At 37.2% G+C, this 20,461-nt stretch overlaps 4 protein-coding genes across 6 annotated transcripts in view; 2 read left to right on the top strand and 2 right to left on the bottom strand.

Annotated features, from left to right (window-relative positions):
- Window positions 1-1,827, top strand: part of LOC104902044 (nuclear pore complex protein NUP205) — a 35,810-nt gene extending 33,983 nt beyond the window's left edge. The window contains exons 43-45 of the mRNA XM_010689705.4: window positions 578-697; window positions 780-918; window positions 1,214-1,827. Coding sequence (XP_010688007.2) covers window positions 578-697; window positions 780-918; window positions 1,214-1,297 — 343 coding nt within the window. The 3' untranslated portion in view covers window positions 1,298-1,827. The remainder of the gene's footprint in view (window positions 1-577; window positions 698-779; window positions 919-1,213) is intronic.
- Window positions 1,828-3,294: 1,467 nt separating this feature from the next.
- On the bottom strand, window positions 3,295-6,281 carry LOC104902043 (probable polygalacturonase At1g80170; the record flags this gene model as incomplete). The annotated part of the gene is made up of 9 exons (XM_057391602.1): window positions 3,295-3,684; window positions 3,951-4,064; window positions 4,190-4,298; window positions 4,724-4,805; window positions 4,960-5,167; window positions 5,252-5,278; window positions 5,570-5,740; window positions 5,833-5,970; window positions 6,117-6,281. Coding segments are annotated over 9 exons (1,299 nt in total), but the record flags the coding sequence as incomplete, so codon positions are not given.
- Window positions 6,282-7,337: 1,056 nt separating this feature from the next.
- Window positions 7,338-10,490, top strand: LOC104902042 (hypothetical protein). Of its 2 annotated transcripts, XM_010689702.4 has the most exons (3): window positions 7,338-8,205; window positions 9,643-10,006; window positions 10,107-10,490. In XM_010689702.4, the coding sequence occupies exons 1-2, from the start codon at window positions 7,594-7,596 to the stop codon at window positions 10,003-10,005; spliced, it is 975 nt and encodes a 324-aa protein (XP_010688004.1). In that variant the 5' UTR covers window positions 7,338-7,593; the 3' UTR covers window position 10,006; window positions 10,107-10,490. The 2 variants fall into 2 exon arrangements, with proteins under 2 accessions (XP_010688004.1, XP_010688003.1); XM_010689701.3 differs by having other exon boundaries at window positions 7,342-8,205; window positions 9,643-10,490.
- A 433-nt stretch (window positions 10,491-10,923) lies between these two features.
- LOC104902041 (uncharacterized) lies at window positions 10,924-14,976 on the bottom strand. 2 transcript variants are annotated; one of them, XM_010689700.3, is made up of 8 exons: window positions 14,820-14,976; window positions 14,379-14,509; window positions 13,663-13,744; window positions 13,273-13,355; window positions 11,709-11,747; window positions 11,538-11,608; window positions 11,352-11,466; window positions 10,924-11,210 (listed from the first exon to the last, which is right to left on the bottom strand). In XM_010689700.3, exons 1-8 carry the CDS (start codon window positions 14,866-14,868, stop codon window positions 11,145-11,147), a joined length of 636 nt encoding a protein of 211 aa, XP_010688002.1. In that variant the 5' UTR covers window positions 14,869-14,976; the 3' UTR covers window positions 10,924-11,144. The 2 variants fall into 2 exon arrangements, with proteins under 2 accessions (XP_010688002.1, XP_010688001.1); XM_010689699.3 differs by having other exon boundaries at window positions 14,379-14,512; window positions 14,820-14,970.
- Between the last annotated feature and the right edge of the window lie 5,485 nt (window positions 14,977-20,461).

Here is a 20,461-nt window from a genome sequence, read left to right as displayed (position 1 = left end):
ACCCTAAAAGCTGCAGAGAAGAATTTATGGAAATATATTTAGGCAAACTGGGATAGTTCAACGATTGTGAAACCCATTTATGCAATAAGCTATGCGAGGATTCATGTACTGACAAGCATGTAAAACACAATGAATAAGCAAATGCAAGATTGAATAGATTAACCAAACAGAATAGAGTTATCTTAGGGTTTAAGGTTTTAAGTCTTAATGTAGAGGAGTTGCTTCGGCAATTATTTTTCTAGGATGTGTAGTGTGTGAAAGTGGCAATTCCTTGACAAGGCTAGAATCTGTATTCCTCACCACATTTCCCCCTTTTATAATATGTTCTGGGTTTTTTCACCCTATATTTTTTTCACCCTATATTTTTCGTTGTTACCAACTTCAATCTTCCACCTATCTGTGATCTTGTGCACTTTTTATTTTATTTTTTAATTACAATAATGATATGTAGTTATAGGAGGGATAGATCATTTCATGCTATTTTATACTTCAATCTTACTTGGCAACATGTATTTGGGATAAGCATAAGCTAATGTCCAAGATTGAAGATTTCTCACCTTTTTTCGTGTTTCTGCAGGCGGTATATAGCAATGGTGGAGATGTGTCAGATAGTTGGCGACCGAGATCAGCTGGTCACTCTATTACTTCTACTAGCAGAGCATGTGCTGAATGTGATCCTCACTCATTTCCAGGACGTGTATGTTTTCTCTCTTTTGCCTTATTTTTCTTGTCATGTGCTTTCTAGACTAATTGAAGTGTTATGGCTTGATTTATGACAGTTCCTTTATAGCTGGAAGTGGAACCAATGGAACTGCAAAGCTAATTACACATACTTCAGATGTGGAATCCAAACAGGATCTTTCAGCGTTATGTGGAAAGTTACTTCCCATCTTAGAAAGATTGGAATTGCTAAATGAGGTAAAGTTGCTGTTGTCTTTGTGATAATGTTGCTCTATAAGCACGGCAATGTCCGGTTTTCCCTAGCCCTTTCTGTCCTAACCACCCCTAAAATGGCTACAACACCATATGGAGAACTGCACCTTAATCTTCCAGTAATATGAAATGTTAAAATTTTCTTCAATAATTCAAGTTACGGTCTCAATTTTGGTACTTCTAAACTCAATTCAAAAATTACTGTTTCAAGTGAGATTAAGCTGAAGGTAAAAAGAAAATTTCCGCTTACATGCAATAGGTTCACCTTTGTCTTGTGCAGGATAAGGTTGGACAGAGTCTTAAAGTATTTTGCAGATTGGTAACTTCACTCAAGGAATTGACCATCCGAAAGCTGGCGTTGTGACTGCCATCGAGCTGAGAGTTTTGTTAGGATTTAGGGTTGGTTAATTTATATTCTATCATTGTATGTACCATATGTATTATGTATCCCTTGGGATCTTTTAGAGAGGTTAAACGCCTACCTGTGTTCAAAAGTCATTGCTTGTGTATATATATATTCACTCTTCCCCTTTCGCTTCCGTTTGTTCAGCCTATGTTAGGCTAGTCGGGCGATCAATTGTATCTCGAGGGCAGTGGACAGTATGGAAATTCTTTACGAGATTCGTACATATACTAAATAGGCTAAAAATGTGGTTGCATTTCTATAGGTTTTCAAAAAATAGTTCTATTCATGCAACACTTTTTTTCCCCGAATGTATGTAGAATCACAAAGAGCAGTAGTTGATTCTAGGTTTAGGATATCTTTCCTTGTAATATAAATTGAGACCAAGAAAAGGGTGGCTGATGTATCACTTTATTTTTAGATATTCTCAGGGTTTCAAAGTTTATGGTAAATAACTCTGGGCTAATTTAAATAAACTTTGTTTTAAAGTACATATTGATAAGGTGTCTGCTGTTTTTTGTTAGAAAGGAATGTTCTTTGGGTCTTAGACAAAGAAGGTCCAAGAAAAAACAAAAGCAAACATAAGGTGTCTGAACATCTAAAGAAGCAACTAAATTATGATTTTGAAGACCATTACAAACAACTAGCATGAAATTACATGGACCATAAATGACATAGCAAAAGATCTGATAAATGAGTTCGAGAAATTTGACATATTTTGAAAGCTTAGTACAACATCAGAGTTACTTTTACATTATATTTTCGAAATCAATACTCCTAAGGGATTATGATTTGATGTATTGGAGATTTATCAAGAGTTGTTATTAAACCAATTCAGCAAACAAACAAATACAAAATGTAGATTAGGAATACCAACAGCCCAATTTCTAAAAGTAAAGTAACATTAAGAGTAGTCATACAAAACATGCATAATGCAAATCTTAAAGGTTTTTTTTTTTACACAATGGAGATTCCAGCAATTTTACGCAACACAAACATGAACATAATAAACCCCTTTGCTTAACAAATTATCAATTTGTATTCTTCTTTTTCTTCTTTCTTAGCTTCCGACTAATTCGAGCAATTATAATTTCTTCACTCTCGTGTTTTTTTTTTGTTTGACAACTTATTTGTTAGTTGTTTGAGTCGATGATCAAGTCCATGAAAAAATTAAAGGTGTTGCCAATGTTACCATAAACGCCTTTGCTTAACAAGAGTTAAGACTAATTATACAAGTATGTAAATGAACAACAATAAAAATAAAAAACAAATATCCATATTTATCAACATAATCTTCTTTTGTTCTTTGTAGAGCAATTTCCACCAATTTCGACTTCCTTCCTATGACTTTTCGGCTTTCGAGCAAAATCAATCTAATATCCGTGATCATAAATTTAATATTAATTACCTCAATTATTCCTCCTCTTCCTCATTATACCAAATTAAACCAACATAACCTTTAATGTATAACAAATATTGGTTTAGCATTGAAGAATAATATAGTACTTCTTCCGTTTAGATATAGTTGCACCATTTTTTTTTTCACGCTTGCCAATGAATGATTTCAAACAACAATATCTCATATGACTATATGAATAGTAAACACTATACAAATGGTGCAACTATTTCTAAACGGAGAAAGTATATGACAAGTTACATGAAAAGGAAGTGTCGATAATTTTGTCCATGATCCTTTAACATCATACTCTTTCATCACCCACACTTCTTGCTCATATGGACTGTCATCCTTAAGACCTTAACCAACATTACGGTTAGACTGCCGTCGAAAAACATACATCCTTAAATCGAGTAAATTTCTTGAACATCATCAGGAAAGTTTATCTCACTCCATTTTTCATCCTGTAGATCAAAGCGGATAATAACGTCAAGTTTCTCTGTTAGATAATGTAAGGAGTTATTTAAGTACCCAAAACAACTCAATTTGTGCCCATCACTACTTCGAATAACTAACTCAACTACCAAGCATTATTAGAGATACATATCAACCAATAATTATCCATAAACATCTAGTCTTGTTGACTCCTAGAACAATCAATTAGAAACTATTCCTTGATATGCATCAATAAGTCTATTATTCTTGCCATATTTGTTGTTTCTTGGAGACAAGAAGGGGGTTGAACTACTCCAATAGTAACACCATGTGCATTGGAGCAATATGAAGTCACTTGCTTATGCAACTGAGGAGCAGGCCACAGTATGATCGAATCTAATGTTACGTGGTTGCAGCCTCGCGATTCACTGCAGTTTAGATTAATGGCCACTTGACTTGTTGATGTACCATAGAAATGCTTGTAGGCCACATCAGATATCCAAACCCCCATATTTTCCTTAATTATAAGAAAAGAAAAGATTAATAACCAAGATTCACTTCATATGAAATAGCAATAAGAAATGCTGTTTTTAAGCTATATTACTCATATTCTTCATCAACCTAAGTACTCATGCCAGATTTTCGACCCTCTAACATGGATATGGATATGGATACTTCATGAGAAAACAATATAATGGAACTTTTTCACAAATCAACCGAGTTGCACTTGTACCTATGTATGACACGAGTACTCGAGTGTGAGTAACATAAGTTTTGACTTACCTTAATTTGAGATCCGTTGGTGGAACCATAATGCTGATCAATGATTAATGGATTTTTCACTGAGTTGAAGAAGATATCCTCAAAAATGACTCGTCGAACATATCCTCTTCCTTCCTTCTCAACCAAAGGAGGTAATTTATAAGTTAAACACTAGGCTTGTTTAGATTTCAAAATTTCTGAAAATGGAAATGATATCTTGATTTCTGGAATTCTGCAAGTCCAGCAATCAAGGTTTTTACCTGCCATGTTTTAATCCGAGCTCCATTTGATGTACCCTTGAAATAAACATTCCTTACCGCAATGTTGTTTACTTGTACATAGTTTCCTCCTCTTCCTAGGCTACCAATACTGGTTTAATATCAAGAAGAAAAGATCTGTAAACATATTGAAATGTATCATAGAAGAAATAAACTTTTTTTTGTTGATATGCTTAAATAGCAATCCAAGACTCAAAAACTCTGTCCCATCTGTACATGTATGCCATTCATTTTGATTGTTTCATTTCATACTGTTCTGTCATATAAGTATTTCGGGGTCCTAATGATCGTGTTAGTTGGACATGAAAGAACGTGCATGGACGAGCTTGAATGAATAACATGCAAGTATAATATGAAGAATGTGCAAGGAGGACGAGCTTCAACCTAGGCCTAGCTAATAACGATTGTCTAACGATAGTATGCAGCAATAAGAAGGTTATATTGGAAGAAATGCGAAACATAAAAGTAGCTGGCTTAGAAGCTATGGAGTCATCAAGATATTATAACTATGATTACCTTATTCCGTGGCCTGGTCCACATGTAATATTGGAGATGTGAATGTTGGATGTGTAATCTCCTATAGAAATACAATCATCACCTGTTGAGGTTAATTAAATGCAAGTTAAATTCGTTGTTGATATATGGCCAAAAACTCTTCTTTCTGAATCATAACTATCATCATATTCTTCTTCTCTTACAATTCTGTAGGCATTATTTGTACATTAAAATGAAAATCATAATTATGATAGTACCTGTTCCTATTACAGTGTTGGTGATGATGACATTACGAACACGCTGAAGGTGAATGCCATCAGTGTTGGGGCTATTATTTGGAGATTCAATCAGGAGATTATCTATGTGGAATATATCGCATCCAGATAAGGTAATGTGTGTTTGTGAACTGTTGATGAAATGTATCCCAGAGAGAGTAGTCTCATTGCATTTAACAAACTTCATTGCCTGTTAAAGAGTCAAGAAGATTCAGAGAAAGCAGGTTTCATGACATTTTACGGACATGGGCCTGAATTTTGAGGCAATACTCACAGTCGGCGCCAGTTTAGTGCATCCACTCTGAAAAAGCAAAGAATGAGAACAATTTACTATAGGCATCTGAAGTATCGACTTATGTTACTCGGACTTGATACTCATGTTTGCCACACCATATCCATGTATATGAATATGACTCGGGTATTTTAGAAAAGATTTTCATGATTTTGGCCAAAATGAAAGTGTCGAAATGTCTAGAATCCGACACAGCTACTTGAGAAAAAATGAAGAGAGTTCGAGTAGCATAGCTATTAATTGATTCCGATATGTGAGAAAGTTATAATTTGGTATGCTTTTACTTCTGTTTACTATTACCATGCTAGGATGATATTTACATGATTGATTCCACCAACCAAAGCCTTGTCCATTAACCACACCACTGCCAGAAACTCGGAGACCGCGTACTTCTTTAAAGGCAAGCCACTGGCTTGGATCATGTTTTTCCCAGGCAGAAGGTGAAGGAGGTGCAACAATCTCTCCTAGTACCTGTATTGAATAAATCAAAAATTGAAACCATAATATCTATGGTATTTGCTTAATTATAATTGAGGATACAACATGTATGAAATAACATAAACCTGAAAGTTGATAATATTAGGCTTGCAAGGTCCGGTGAAAACAATCGGATTCACTAAGAATGTTCTCCATCTTGGAACAAACAACGTAGTATTATCTACTTCTGAATTGCATACTAATCTCCAAGCATCTAGGAAAGCCTACTCCAGAACAAAAAACAGTTTAGAGTTTGTTTATTACTGTTTCTTGAACTCTAACATTATTAACTATCACAGGGCCACTTGCAAATCTTTTAAGATGGTCCTGTTTAGGGTGATACAATGCAAGTAAAATAAGACAAACTTACCTGAGAACTGTCATTGATGATGTTGCTGATAGCTCCATGATCTAAGACATTGAAATGGTCAGAACTCGAGCACGCACATAGAAAGGCTATGTTCAGGCAAACCAGCTGAAAGATTGGCTTCCAGTATGTGATATCCTGCAACTTTTCACATTGAGAAGGAACATGTTAATTCTTTTGTTCGAATTTCAGCAGCTAAAATGAAAGTATGCACTATTATAGTGATATATGCGAGTACACTACAAGTCATATCTTGAATTTAGAGAAGTGGGAATCCTATAAAACAAGGTTGAGGAAGTGGAGAAAACTGAAAATCTAAGTAGCTTGAATATTGTGGAAACTACTGAAAATTCTATTGTGCTCCCGGGAGGATGAGCACGGTGCATACCATGCATCTAGGTTATTTGTTCCATTTCCAATGAGTAAATATTCTATTTCAACAAATGTTTATTTTAAGCATATTTTTCAGCAAAAATAAAAGTGTTTTATTTTTCATAAAAATTTTACAATAGTAAGGACAATACCCCACCCACTTTTTTCTCTTCTTTCCTCATTCGTACCACCTCATTGTACATGCTCTAAGGACTTTGTATTGCAATTTTCCCCTCAAATTTATAGCATTGTGTTTAAGGGAGATACTAAGCATGATCTTATAGATGTTTAGGGTGTCTTCTTTGTTCATTAGGGAGCATGACTAGTTGACTACTTGACTATATGGCTACATGAGGTCTAGATCTGAAGCAACTTAAGGACACTTAATTTGGGATGTGCTCAGTTGCTCACTATGTTGTATTTTTGACGTATCTAAATTATCTTGATCGATATGAACTTATTAAAACTCATTTTTGTTGGTTATTAAACCTTATATGAACTTTTTTTTTTTGGAGAAAGTCAAAATATAAAAAGACTTGCATTATTTTTTAAAACATTTTCAAGATTCAACATGCCGACTTCAAATGGTTGCATAGTTGCAAATTAATTTAATTGGATAATAGCTCAATTAGATAATTGATTCTCCAATTTTCATATGACCTCGACACAACACAAGTACGACAAACAAACCAACCCACTCATTTAAGACCCAAAAAAGGTTAAATTCTTAAAGGCAACCCACCGAAACCAAACATGCACATGGACTCAATATCACATGAACCCCTCTATAGAAAAACCGGCACAAGCATAATAAAACACGAGTTCTCCAGCACAAGTGCACAACGCAGTACACTCAAGTCGAGTCGAGTCGGGTCAAGGTGAGTCGAGGCATCCAAAGCCACAGCCAGACTGTACCCGGCTAGCTCAACCCAATCCGCAAGACTCACTCCGTCCAAAAACAAAACTTATTTTTAGTCCATAACGAATTGAGACTGACAAACACAGTTAAGTAAGATCTTCTACTCAACACTCTCCTCCTTCCTTTCTCCTGAATCAACCCAAATTTCCCCAGATTTTCTCAGAAAATTTTCCCACATCAAGATTTTCCATGGCAAACGCCTGGAAAAGAGAGAGATCCATAAAACTTCTTTCCCCAAATTCTTTCCTCTTACTCCTCTCTCTCTCCTTCATCCTTCTCATCCTCTTCTTCGTTTCTTCTCGCACCTCAAATCCCAATTCTACCCCTGATGTCAAAATTTCTCTCTCTCCTCAAAAACCCACATTCAAAATACCAACTTTTGATTGCTTTAAATCTCCTCAATCTCACCCAGTAATTGCTAATCTTGTTGAAGGTGTGAAATACCCTTTTCTTTATTCACTCTCTGATCTTGGAAATTTGCCAGAAAAACCCCATAAAAATATTCAGAGAATTCTCAAGAACAAACTTTTTAAAAAACCTGATATTTCTGCCACTGTTCAAGAAGTTCTGGGTAAGTTTCAGGCTGAGGGTAAAAATGGGATTTTTATTGATGTGGGTGCCAATGTGGGTATGGCTTCTTTTGCTGCTGCTGTAATGGGTTTTCGTGTTTTGGCATTTGAGCCTGTTTTTGAGAACTTGCAGAGGATTTGTGATGGGATTCATTTTAATCGAGTTGGGGATTTTGTTACTGTTTTTGAAGCTGCTGCATCTGATCATTTGGGGAGTATTACTTTCCATAAGGTAAATTATTTTTTGGATAATTGTGGTATTTGATGTGTGTTTTAAATTTTTTGTTATATAATTGTGGGTTTTAGATATGATGTGGGAAGTCATGAGAAATTGAAGATTTTGGTGATTAGCTTGTCTTTGATCATGAATTTCATGATTTGAGAAATAGGCATAAGTACCAATATGTAGTTGGAACTATGGTCAAATTGTATGAATTTGATACTGTGTGATTTGAGATTGATAGTCTGTAACTGTCTTGTATAAATTTGGTGCACTTTATTTTGTTTGTGATTTGGAGTAGGAAATTTGATGTGTAGTAGATTAGCTAGAATGTCACTCAGATAGTCCGATTTATTGCTTTGAGTGAACTGTATGATAATGGATGTTCTTATCTTGTGTAATGTTACATTCTGGCTGGAGCATTAAGCTATTTGTTGTGAGAAGTAAGACGGATGATGGTACGATTCTTATATGTATTTGAGTGTGAATTTCATTATGTAGCGTAGAACCGATTACTCAACAAAGCTCCGAAAATTGCAAGACCCATTGGATAGTTGCTCAATTAGATATCCGATTTCGGAAGCTCTAATTGATAGATGCTTGAGTAAACTCACAAGGATCGGAACTCAAATCTCCTTTTTGTGTGACAAAGCTATATTACGTCATTTCCTTTTATTCCTAATTCCTACGTCTAATCATTTTGAGTTTAAGAAAAGCAATACTGAGATCAATATTGGTATCCCTGTGAAGTATAGGTATAAGGTAGTAGAACATGAATTTTGAGGCATTTGCTCCTATTAGTTTAGTTTTCTTGATAAACACTTGACCATGCTGAGAAAAGAGAAAGAACTGCATATAACAGGGTGGTCATTTTCTTTCTGAGTTCAGTACACCTTAAGTCACTGATGTCTTGATACGCTACGACTAGCTGACTCTTGAGGGTTTATTGACTCTACTGCCATTTGCAACATAAATTAAGGTACAAAAAGTTCGAAAGGATGTAGGAAACATAGATTAGTTGTTTAGTCTCTTTCTCATCATATCTTGTTGCCAAAAGAGAGACATATGCACCATAAGGGTTTCTTGATCATTTCTAGGCACGCACTATTTTTTCACTTGTCAAGCTTGATACTCTACCCAGTCAATCTTATGTAGTTCTTTGGCTGATGGTGTATACTTCAAGTGCTTTTACTCTGCACTATGGTATAACATTAATATCTGGTTGAGATCTAATGTTTGCGATGATGGTGAAGCAAAGTGTGGTTGAGATTTGATACCATCTTTAAATCCGTAGAAGTTAGCTGTAATTCTGCAATATATTCTGATCTCTATGAAGCGCCATGCCCAACTTTTTCTGCTGTTTCTGTGAATTGATATGTCGCCCTTACTCATCAAATATCATAACTCATTTCCAATGCTTAGTGATAACAAAAATTTGGTGCTTGACAGTTAGTTGGCCGGCTAGATAACAGTGCTGTTTCTGCTGCTGGTGCAAAATTGGCATTTAAATCAAACGAAGAGATAGCAGTTGAAGTTAAGACGATACCGCTTGATGAAATTATATCAGAGTCAGAACCAGTGCTACTGTTAAAAATCGATGTTCAAGGCTGGGAATATCATGTCTTGAAGGGTGCCAAGAAGCTGCTCTCGAGGAAAGGAGCTGATGCCCCTTATCTAATCTACGAGGAAGATGAACGCTTGTTGCAAGCGAGTAACACCACAACCAAAGAAATCAGAGACTTCCTTATTAGTGTGGGTTATGATAATTGCTCTATGCATGGTACTGATGCTCACTGTACCAAGAAGAGATGAGGTATGACCGTATGCCTGAAATGTTTTGCCATAAATATCGAGTTGCCAGGAGAGTTAGAAAGTTGTAAGAGAATGACTAGATATCTAAATGTTTGAAACAGGAGTTTGGAGGGAATTTTTGTAACTTCACCTTAAAGTGGGACCCGCCATTTTTTATTTCACATTTAGATATCTAGTTTTGTGAAATGTCAACTTGTAATGGGATGAATGTGCAACAATCAGAAGCAGCAACGAAGTGGACGAAGCAAAATTTTTCTGCTGATTAACAGGAAATCGATTAACTGACTAATATTGCAGTGGTTTCCCAGCTGATATACCAGTCAGTTATGTTAACTGCAAAGAGCTGGAAGAAGAGAGCGCCGTAAGCAACTGCTTGTAGAGCTTGAATTTGATTTCTTTTGTGTACTAAATGATTATTCTTTGGATCACAAATTGTAAACTTTATAGAAGTATATGATCAGAGTTAGCTTCTCGATTCAGAATTATTTTAATCTCTCGGTTGCTCAGGTTTTAGTTTGTTTTCCCAACCTATTTTATGATTGGAAAAGGCTCAAATACTCTTAAACATGGTATTTAGGTGAAGAATGTTCGTGAATCTCAAAGAATTCCAGCATCATGTTTAATTAGGAAAAACTTGAAATTTGACATCAGATGATGGAATATGTTTGAAGGCAATCCTAGAATAGTAGGCAACAATCAAGCCATGCTTCGATCGTTTACAAATCCTGGAGATTGCTCATGATTTAAGTTACAAAAAGAAGAATTTCTTAAAACTTTATCAGCCATATAAACACCAGCAGCGCTATGGGTAACGGCAGAACTAAGCCATGTAAAAATAAAATGCATCTCAGACAGCAAATCTGTATACTGAGAGAAGCTGAGAAGCATACAGTTCATCTTCGACAAAATCTTTGTAACTTCAAGGATCAATGAAAAAGGTGTCATTTATGCCTTGTGGGAACTATAAAGAATAGATAGTCATACAGATATTATATGCAGAACATATCGGAATAGTGAAACAGAAATCTTATATGGGAATAAAGATGGATTGATTAATTATCAGTAGGCAACTTTTGTGTTCATACCATTCTACTCAAAACCTTTAACACGAGATCACTGAGCTCAATTCTTCATGTTGTTTATGGGCCGCTGGTTTTTGATGAACCTGCTCGCTCTACCATGACATCATAGAGTTGCTTTCCGTTCTATTTCACCAAAAATAATCAAATCTTGTATCAAAACCCACATATATTGTCCCTCATCTTTCTTCGAGTCCACATTTTTTTTTCATTAGTCAAAACCAACTGAAATTGGGAATCAGATAAATAAGTGCATTTGGTACTCACAAAGATTATAGGAAAGAAGTGAATTTGTCCTTCTGGCTTGGTTTGTGTTTCTTTGAAGTACACCAAGATAGGGAAATTCGGCCACCAGAACTCCCAATTTACAAATGTGGAGTACCTGCAACGTGTAGTAACAATAAATTCACCAGCTTCAAATTTTTGATTGATTGCCAGTGTAGATATACTTACTTCCAACGGTTCTTGCCACCCACAAATGCATTTTCTCCTGATTCCTTGAGCTCAGAACCTACTTTCACCTCCTACAATCATACAACCAAGAAAATGAGGAAGTTCCTATGCCTTGGTGCAGTTTAACGATAAAAAGAAAAAAAAAAAAAAACACCACAGGGCTAAACTAACCAGTGCTTCATCATCAAAGACAAATCTGACCCTTGTAGCCTAAAATTAGAGAGAAAATAACATAGTTAGCTGCTGAAGTCACTGTATTTAGCAACAATATCATGAGAAGCATATTGTTTTTACGGTTTTTTCACCAGGTACCCCTGTACTTTAACAAAATTCATGGGGTACCCCTAACTTTAAACTAATGCACAAGGTACCCTTATTATTTAAGTTAAATGCACCAAATACCCTTAATGACTAACGGTGTCAAGTTTCCGTTAGTCATTAGGGTTAATTAACTTCTCTAATCCTAATTAAACCCTAATTAAGCCCTAATTAACTAACTAAACCCTAACTCCATAACTTGAAACCCTAACCCCAACCACCACCCAACCACCACCACCTCCCTTCCTCTCCCCAACCCACCACCCCCCAACAACCCCAACCCCCCCACCAGCCCCCTCCCCCTCGCCGGCAACCCCTCGCCGACAACCCCTCTCCGTCGCCGGCAACCACCTCCGATCCCTCTCGTGCCGCCTTGCCGACAACCCCCTGCAGCAAGCCTCATTCCCCCTTGATTTCCCCAACCCACCACCATCCCCAGCCCCAACCCACGCCCCCCCAACCCCACGCCCATCCCCACCCCGACAGCGTACCCCCCTCCCTAGCAGCAACCACCACCATTCTTGATTTCAAAACCTGTTTTCAAAAATCAATTTCAAAAACAATTTCGAAATCATTTTCGAAAATCAATTTCGAAAACATTTTCGAAAATCAATTTCGAAAACATTTTCGAAAATCAATTTCGAAAACATTTTCGAAATCAAGAACCATTTTCGAAAAGGTTTTTGAAAATGGTTTTCGAAAACCTTTTGCGAAAATTTGCAAAAACCTTTTGAAATCATTTTCGAAATTAGTTTTGAAATCAGTTTTTGAAATCAAGAAAAGCAATGAAGAAGAAGGAGAGAGAAATTAAGAACAACATTTGCGGGGTGGGGGAATCGACGGGAATGGGGAGGGATAGGGCTGCGAGGGATGGAGGAGGGTGGCTGTCGTGGGGGTGTGGGAGGGGAGGGGTACGATGCGGGGGGTGGGGGAAGGGCGGCTGCTGCGAAGGGTGGGTAAAGGAGGGGAGGGGTGTTGCAGGTGGTGGTGAGTGGGTGGGGAGGGGCTGGGGAAGGTAGAAGAGGGATGTAGTGGGTGGGTGGTAGTTAGGGTTCGGGTTTAGGTTGGGGGTGGGTGTGGAGGTGTTAGGGTTAGAAGGCTTAATTAGAGTTAGAGGGCTAATTAGGGTTAATGACTAACGGAAACTTAACGCCGTTAGTCATTAAGGGCATTTAGTGCATTTTATTGAAACAATAAGGGTACCTTGTGCATTAGTTTAAAGTTAGGGGTACCCCATGAATTTTGTTAAAGTACAGGGGTACCCGGTGAAAAAACCGTTGTTTTTAGTCTGGCTATTTGGAGTAGAGTTCTCCAGCTAACATTTGAGCGGAAGATTTGGAGAACGAGTTTTCCGTTTATCGTATCTTTATTATATAATTGGCTAATCGCATGGGAAATGCAAAATTCCTATTAGTACCTGAACTAAAAGTAGTAATCCAAGAAGACCAACTGGTACTGCTGCTACTAGATTGTCAGTATACACTAAAGCACCAGTTGCACCTGTTGCCAACATGCAGAGGCATCAAAAAATAACAGAAACTCAGAGAAAAGTTCAGGACAGGCTGAAAATACTTGTAAAGAAAGTTAGGCAGCTCCAATTTGGCTACCCAATGATGCCAAGGGACTAATCAAATCGAACAAATTCACCAAAATGAAAATTTCAAAAGCTCCATCAAAGAAATGCTTCAAACGGATGAGGAAAGAGTTTAAATGCTTATCATAATAGAAAATCACATTATAAGTACATGTAAGATCAGAGAAAAAGCAATATATCAATGAATTGTATGGGAAGAGCAGAAAAACCCACCAAGTAGGACGATGGGTATTCGATAATCTGGGTCTGGAATCACAGTTTCCCTCTTAGTTTTAGCTTTCACTTTCCTTCCAAACTGCAAAAAATCACCTCATGTCCGTCATTTAACTGATCTATGTATAAGCACAAATTCTATTACATGGAGTACCTATCAAGTTATTCTGAAGCAACCCTCATTTTTCGTTGCTATAATCAATGTTGTCTTTATGTTACTCAAGCTCTTCATTTTTTATTCACACATGTCGGATCCTAAACACTGTAACAATGGATGTTGACAATATGACATTCCAAAATCATGGAGATCTTACACAAAATGGCTCAATCAGACACATGGAGACACACTTGTGTCCGACACAAGTACCCTGAGAGAGAGTAACAACTAACATGGTGTTTGCTTGGAGGAATTGGGAGTAACTTGTTGAGATTAAACCAATCCCTTGCAAAATCGGAGAGGTAAACATCACTAAAGGCATCCTAAAACCAATTGGCGAAAAGAGGAGTGTGCCACAGAACTCTTACATTCATGGCCTTCCCACTAATTTTACCATGTAGGAAAACTCATTTGTACACACACATGAAAGTATGGAACTTTTTCATTATGATCTACTTAAACTCAAATTAAATTGCAAACTTGTAGTACTTAAGTTGATATAAACAATAACACATTACACAGTATATCAAAACAGAAAGACAATAATTTATTTATGTACCAATGAAGTGATGGAAACACTCCTGCTTCTGCAACTCTGAGTTATCCCTTTCTGAACACAACTTGGAAGCCTAAATTCTCCAAAAATTGAGCTATTGAATTTTCTAACTGATGTTCCACTTACTTCTCTATCTGCTAGAAACAACACAAAATCAAACTCCCATTTTGGGCTCTGAAAAAGTTTTCATTTTTTTCAGTATGATGCATTCCAAATTCTCAATTTCAAACTCATGCCAAATGTTGCAGTAAAATTAGGAAACTGGGTCATATTCTAAGCAAATATAGTATATTTATACACATAATTATAAGTTTTGGTGTTCCAACCATAATCTAAATATACATTGAACAACAATACTATAGAGAAAACTAAAACTAAAACTAAAACTAAGAAAATAATAGCATAGAAGAATATTATAAAGAGCATAGGATAAAAATGGCATACTCTGAGAAGGGTGGAAAAGTGGAGTGGCCAAGAAGAGTGCAGTGGCCATTTTTCTCCTTGGCTTCTAAACTGAATTTCACCCTCTTTGATATTTGTGCCAAAATTAAAGGGAAAAAATGGAAGGTTGTTCTTTTGCTGCAGAAAACTGTTAGCTACAAGTGTTTGAATTTACAAATATACCCTCAGTTTTAGGTGAAAGGATGGTAATACTAATATCCACATATACCCTCATTATATCAAGAAACTCTCCCGTGACTAAAGTTAGCATTTAAGCATTTAGGCTTTAGCAAGGTGTAAGGTTCTCATTTCTCTCTTTGTATTGTAAATTGTTATTGAAGTTAGTGAAATGTCTAGATTTTTGTCTTAAAGTCGAGTTTTTGTTCATAGCATGACCAACATTTTTTTAAGTTTAATTGATGTTTTTGTCATTATAGAATGGTCCAATGTGTACATAAGTAATGTTGATTAACAAAAGTAAAATTAGCTTGCAACAAGATTTGAACATGTGACTTCTTGCTATTATAATATGACACAATTACCATCTCAACCAACTCTTAATCATGCTTTAAGTGTCCATAATAAAAATTTAAATTACCATCTAGGAAAAGACGTAATACAATAAGAAGCCACTAGAGAATCAACCCTCATGGTAAAAATAAACCCGGAGGCCTCACTTTGCATTATGAAAAAAAAAAAATCTCACTTACAGAACTATAGAAGTGAGAATAAGGATGTGTAAATGAATAAACATTAAAAAAATCTAAAAATCTATTTAGCATGGAAACTCTCGTAGTCTCATGAAGATCATGTTTCCCATCTCCGAAACTCGAGGAACAAAATTTCTTTGAAAGACCAGGGAGTTTCCTACCTCAATGATCTTCAGTCACAAATTTTTGTAACTAAAAATCTCTTAGCTAACTATATAGTGTGTGCGCTATTATATACATCTTTTGTCGATAATAAACAATACAACAACAAATTTCTATGCAGCAATATTTATTTAATCCTAAATTTTGGGTTTCAGGAGAAATGAACAAAATGGGTGTTTAGAGACTTTTTCGAGGCAACAAAAATGTGCCAAGCACTCGTGCAACGTTACAAGTCACCTCGGCACTCCTAGGAATGTTTCGGGAGAAAATATGACCAGGCTCGAAATAGTCAAAAAAAATGTCCCAAAAACAGCCAAAATTGAAGGTTATAATACACGCTTTCGGACTTTTCCGATGCCCGAGCTCTGAACGCCACGAGATGACTCCTAAGGACATGGGAGGTCATTGGAAATGAGTCATGTGGCTTGGAATGAATATGTTGATGCATTTACGTTTAATTTGAGGCAGTTTTAGGTTTCATGATAAATGAACAAATGGGGTGTTTAAAGGCTTTTCGAGGCAACACTTATGGTGTCAAGCACCCGTGCAATGATACAAGTCATTTCGGCTTTCCTAAGAACGTTTCGGGAGAAAATATGGCCAGTCCCGGAGAAGTTCAAAAATGTCCCAAAAACAACCAAAATTGAAGGTTATAATACACGCTTTCGAACTTTCCCGGGGCCTGAGCTCCAAACGCCGCGGGATGCCTCCTAGGGACATGGGAGGTCATTAAAATGGAGTCATGTCGCTTGGAACGAATATGTGGATGCCTTTACGTTCATTTCGAGGCAATTTGGGGTTTGACGGGACATGAACAAATGGGGTGTTCGGAGACTTTTCGAGACAATGCAAATGATGTCAACTACCCGAAAAACGTTACAAGTCACATCGGCTTTCATAGGAACGTTTTGGGAGAAAAAATAACCAGTCCTGGAGAATTCCTAAAATGTCCCAAAAATAGCCATTATTGAAGGTTATAACATACGCTTTCGAACTTACCCGGGGTCTGAGTTCCAAACATTGCGGGATGCCTCCTAGGGACATGGTAGGTCATTGAAAAAGAGTCGTGTGGCTTGGAACGAATATGTGGATGCCTTTACGTTTATTTCGAGACAATTTTGGGTTTCACGAGAAATGAACAAATTGGGTGTTCAGAAGCTTTTTGAGACAATACAAATGGTGCCAAGCACCCATGTACCATTACAAGTCACACGATACTCCTAGGAATCTTTTGGGAGAAAATATGACCAGGTCCGAAGAAGTATAAAAATGTCGCAAAAACCGCTAAAATTGAAGGTTATAATACACGCTTTCGGACTTTTCGGGGTCCGAGATCTGAATGCAACGGGATGTCTCTTAGGGACATAGGAGGTCATTGCAAAGGAGTCATGTGGCTTTGATCGAATATGTAGATGCTTTTACGTTCATTTCGAGGCAATTTTGGGTTTCAAGAGAAATGAGCAAATGTGGTGTTCAGAAGCTTTTCGAGACAATACAAATGGTGCCAAGCACTCGTGCACCGTGACAAGTCACGTCGGCTTTCCTAGGAACGTTTTGGGAGAAAATATAACTAGGTCCGGAGAATTCCTAAAATGTCCCAAAAACAGCCAAAATTGAAGGTTATAATACACGTTTCGGACTTTTCCGAGTCAGAGCTGCGAACGGTGCGGGATGCCTCCTAGGGACATGGTAGGTCATTAGAAAGGAGTTCGGTGGCTTGGAACGAATATTTGGATGCTTTTACGTTCATTTCGATACAATTTTGGGTCTCACAAGAAATGAACAAATGGGGTGTTCAGAGGCTTTTCGAGTCAATGCAAATTGTGTCAATCACCCGCGCAACATATTACAAGTCACGTCGGACTCCTAGGAATGTTTTGGGAAAAAATATGGCCAGGATTGGAAAAGTACAAAAAATGTCCCAAAAATATCCAAAATTAAAGGTTATTATAGACCTTTTCAGACTAACCGGGGTCCGAGCTCCGAAAGCCACGGGATGACTCCTAGGCGCATGGGAGATCATTGGAAAGGATTCATATGGCTTGGATCGATATGTGGATGCCTTTACGTTCATTTCGAGGCAGTTTCAGGTTTCACGAGAAAAGAACAAATGGTGTGTTCGAAGGCTTTTCGAGGCAATGCAAATGGTGTCAAGAACACGCGCAACGTTACAAGTCATGTCGGCATTCCTAGGAATGTTTCGGGGGAAAATACGATTAGGCCCGAAGAAGTCGCAAAAACAGGCAAAATTGAAGGTTAAAATACACGTTTTCGGACTTTCCGAGGGCCCGAGCTCCGAACGCGAGGGGATGCCTCCTAGGGACATGAGAGGTCATTGGAAAGAGTCATGTGGCTTGGAATGAATATATGGATGCCTTTACGTTCATTGCGAGGTAATTTTGGATTGCACGAGAAATGAACAAATGGGGCATTTAGAGGCTTTTCGAGGCATTACAAATGGTGCCAAGCACCCGCGCAACCTCACAAGTCACGTCGACTTTCCTAGGAATGTTACGAGAGAAAATATGACTAGGCCCGGAGAAGTCCAAAAATGTCCCAGAAAACAACCAAAATTGAAGGTTATATTATAAGTAGTAAAAAGTAAGGGTGACCCAATCCGATTATAATTTTGTCGAACTAATACTACCTTCGTTCTTTTTCTATTACAACATTGTGCTTGGATACAATTTTTAAGGATTTGGAACAAATGAGTAGTTTAGCATAAAAGTAACTCTTTAATTAACTAGAATATGAGAGAAATATCCTTAGAAAATAAAAGCAATTTTATAAGACAAAGTGAGTAATTAATGATGGTTTAATAAGATAAAGTAAGGGCAATATTGTCTAAAGTTGCTTTTTATACCAAAATTGGAATTGTTGCAATAGATGTGAAACTACCCAAAATTGTAATTATTGTAATATAAAAAGAACGGAGGAATTATATTATTGTAACCTTGTCTCATGTACGAATCTATAATATGTAAACTTTTGTGTATTATTGGGGCTTTAGTGCTTTACTATTTAATACTACCATACATCATCTATTCTAAAATAAGTAAGATGTTGATGGAGACTGTGGAATTAAAGAAAGCAAAGAGATAGAAACAAAACAATTATAACCTATGTGCAAAAAGAGTCGGTCTTATAAGAGACCGTCTAACTTTTTTGTAAGATGAATGGGATTCACTTGAGGAGGATATGGTCATAAGCTTTCTTTCTGCAACAAAAATGTCCCATCACTCGAGGTTCAAGCAACAAAACCCATAGGATTAGTCATAGAGTCGTAAAAGACCATTTGAAAGCAAATTCTTTCTTAAAAAACTGGTTCAGAAGTTCATAATCCCTGAGAAATAACTCATAGGTTGCATTTTAGGATCACAAGAGACTTTTGAAAGCAGAGTAAAGCCTAAAATCGAAGATATAGTGGTCTTAGCTATTTTTGGTTGAATATACATACAAAGCAAGTTGTAGAAGACATTTTAAGTAAATATAGATGGTTCTAATCACCCAATTAAGAATCATCCTTAGGTATCTTGAATCCCTTGGGAAGATACAATATAAAATATACCACTGGTCCAAAAATGTCAAATTAAAATTGTTTTTTTTTTTTTTTTTTTTTGGTGAAAAGTGGTACTTCAATAAAACTTAAGAGCCAGTTACATAAGGTTCAGTTTGATACGCCACCTCGGGGCCCTTAATACAATCCGCAAGATGATACTCTAAACAATAACTAGGGGGGTTGGGGAAAATCCTAGCTACGATATTACAAATTTTTAGGTTCTCATGTCTAATACAATACTTAGCCATTGAATCTGCAACGCTGTTTAGGCTTCGGTTGCAATGCATGATCTTGATCTCCTCAAAGCTCTTGACTAATTCCCTGCATTCGTTCAACATGTTAGCATAAACATTGGTTTGGGTAGTCCTTTGGTCAATGAGTTGTATAGCCATTCTACAATCTGAGAAAAGAACCACTTTTCGAAAGCCTTTGACATGAGCAATGGAGAGCCCTTCCCGGATACCCTGTAATTCCGCAGAGAGGGAATCGCGAGCAAAGGTAGACTTAGTAAACCCCAGAAGCCATCCCCCCTCGCAATCTCGTAAGACTCCCCAACCCCCGCTATTTGTTTACTATTTTTGAAAGCCGCATCCACATTTATCATGGTCCAGGAGGGGGAATATGGTCCGTCAGTCTAGATACATTCCTAGGCGTAGGGCCTGGGACAAGGAAGGAGTGAGCTTGAGTGTATTGCTCCGCATTTTTCCATGCGCAAGCAATCACATCCTCAGGTTTGGGACTCGGTTTGGAGGGGCTGAATATGACCTGGTTCCTGCCCTTCCAAATCTCGAAACACAAGAAAGGAAACATAATAGACCAATTTACATTTTTGAAGTTATGAACTTTTTTCAAATTTTGTTGGATCCACCACACATTTGGATCGTTAAAGTTATCGAGGTAAGAAGGGGTCAGGGCCCAAATTGCTTGGGAGTGATGGCATGACCGAAGGATATGGTGAGAGTCTTCCCCTTCCTGGTGGCATCTAGGGCAGTCACTATGATAAGAAATTTTTCGCTCCTTTAGGAGCTTCCCGTGGGGCAAACGATCGAGACCCACAAGCCATAAGAAAAACTGAATTTTTGGACTGGTCTTTACGAGCCATACCCATCCTAAGTCCAACGCATTCCCATTGGACAACTGATTCTTATATGCTGAGGAAAGGGAGAAGCCTTGGGGAGTTAAATACATAGGGGCAAGGATGTCTTCATGGCCCT

The sequence above is a fragment of the Beta vulgaris genome, chromosome 8 (genome assembly GCF_026745355.1).
Source record: "Beta vulgaris subsp. vulgaris cultivar EL10 chromosome 8, EL10.2, whole genome shotgun sequence".
Lineage (NCBI taxonomy): Eukaryota > Viridiplantae > Streptophyta > Magnoliopsida > Caryophyllales > Amaranthaceae > Beta > Beta vulgaris.
Note: the sequence above shows the minus strand (reverse complement) of the source record. Positions and strands in the feature narration are given on the sequence as shown.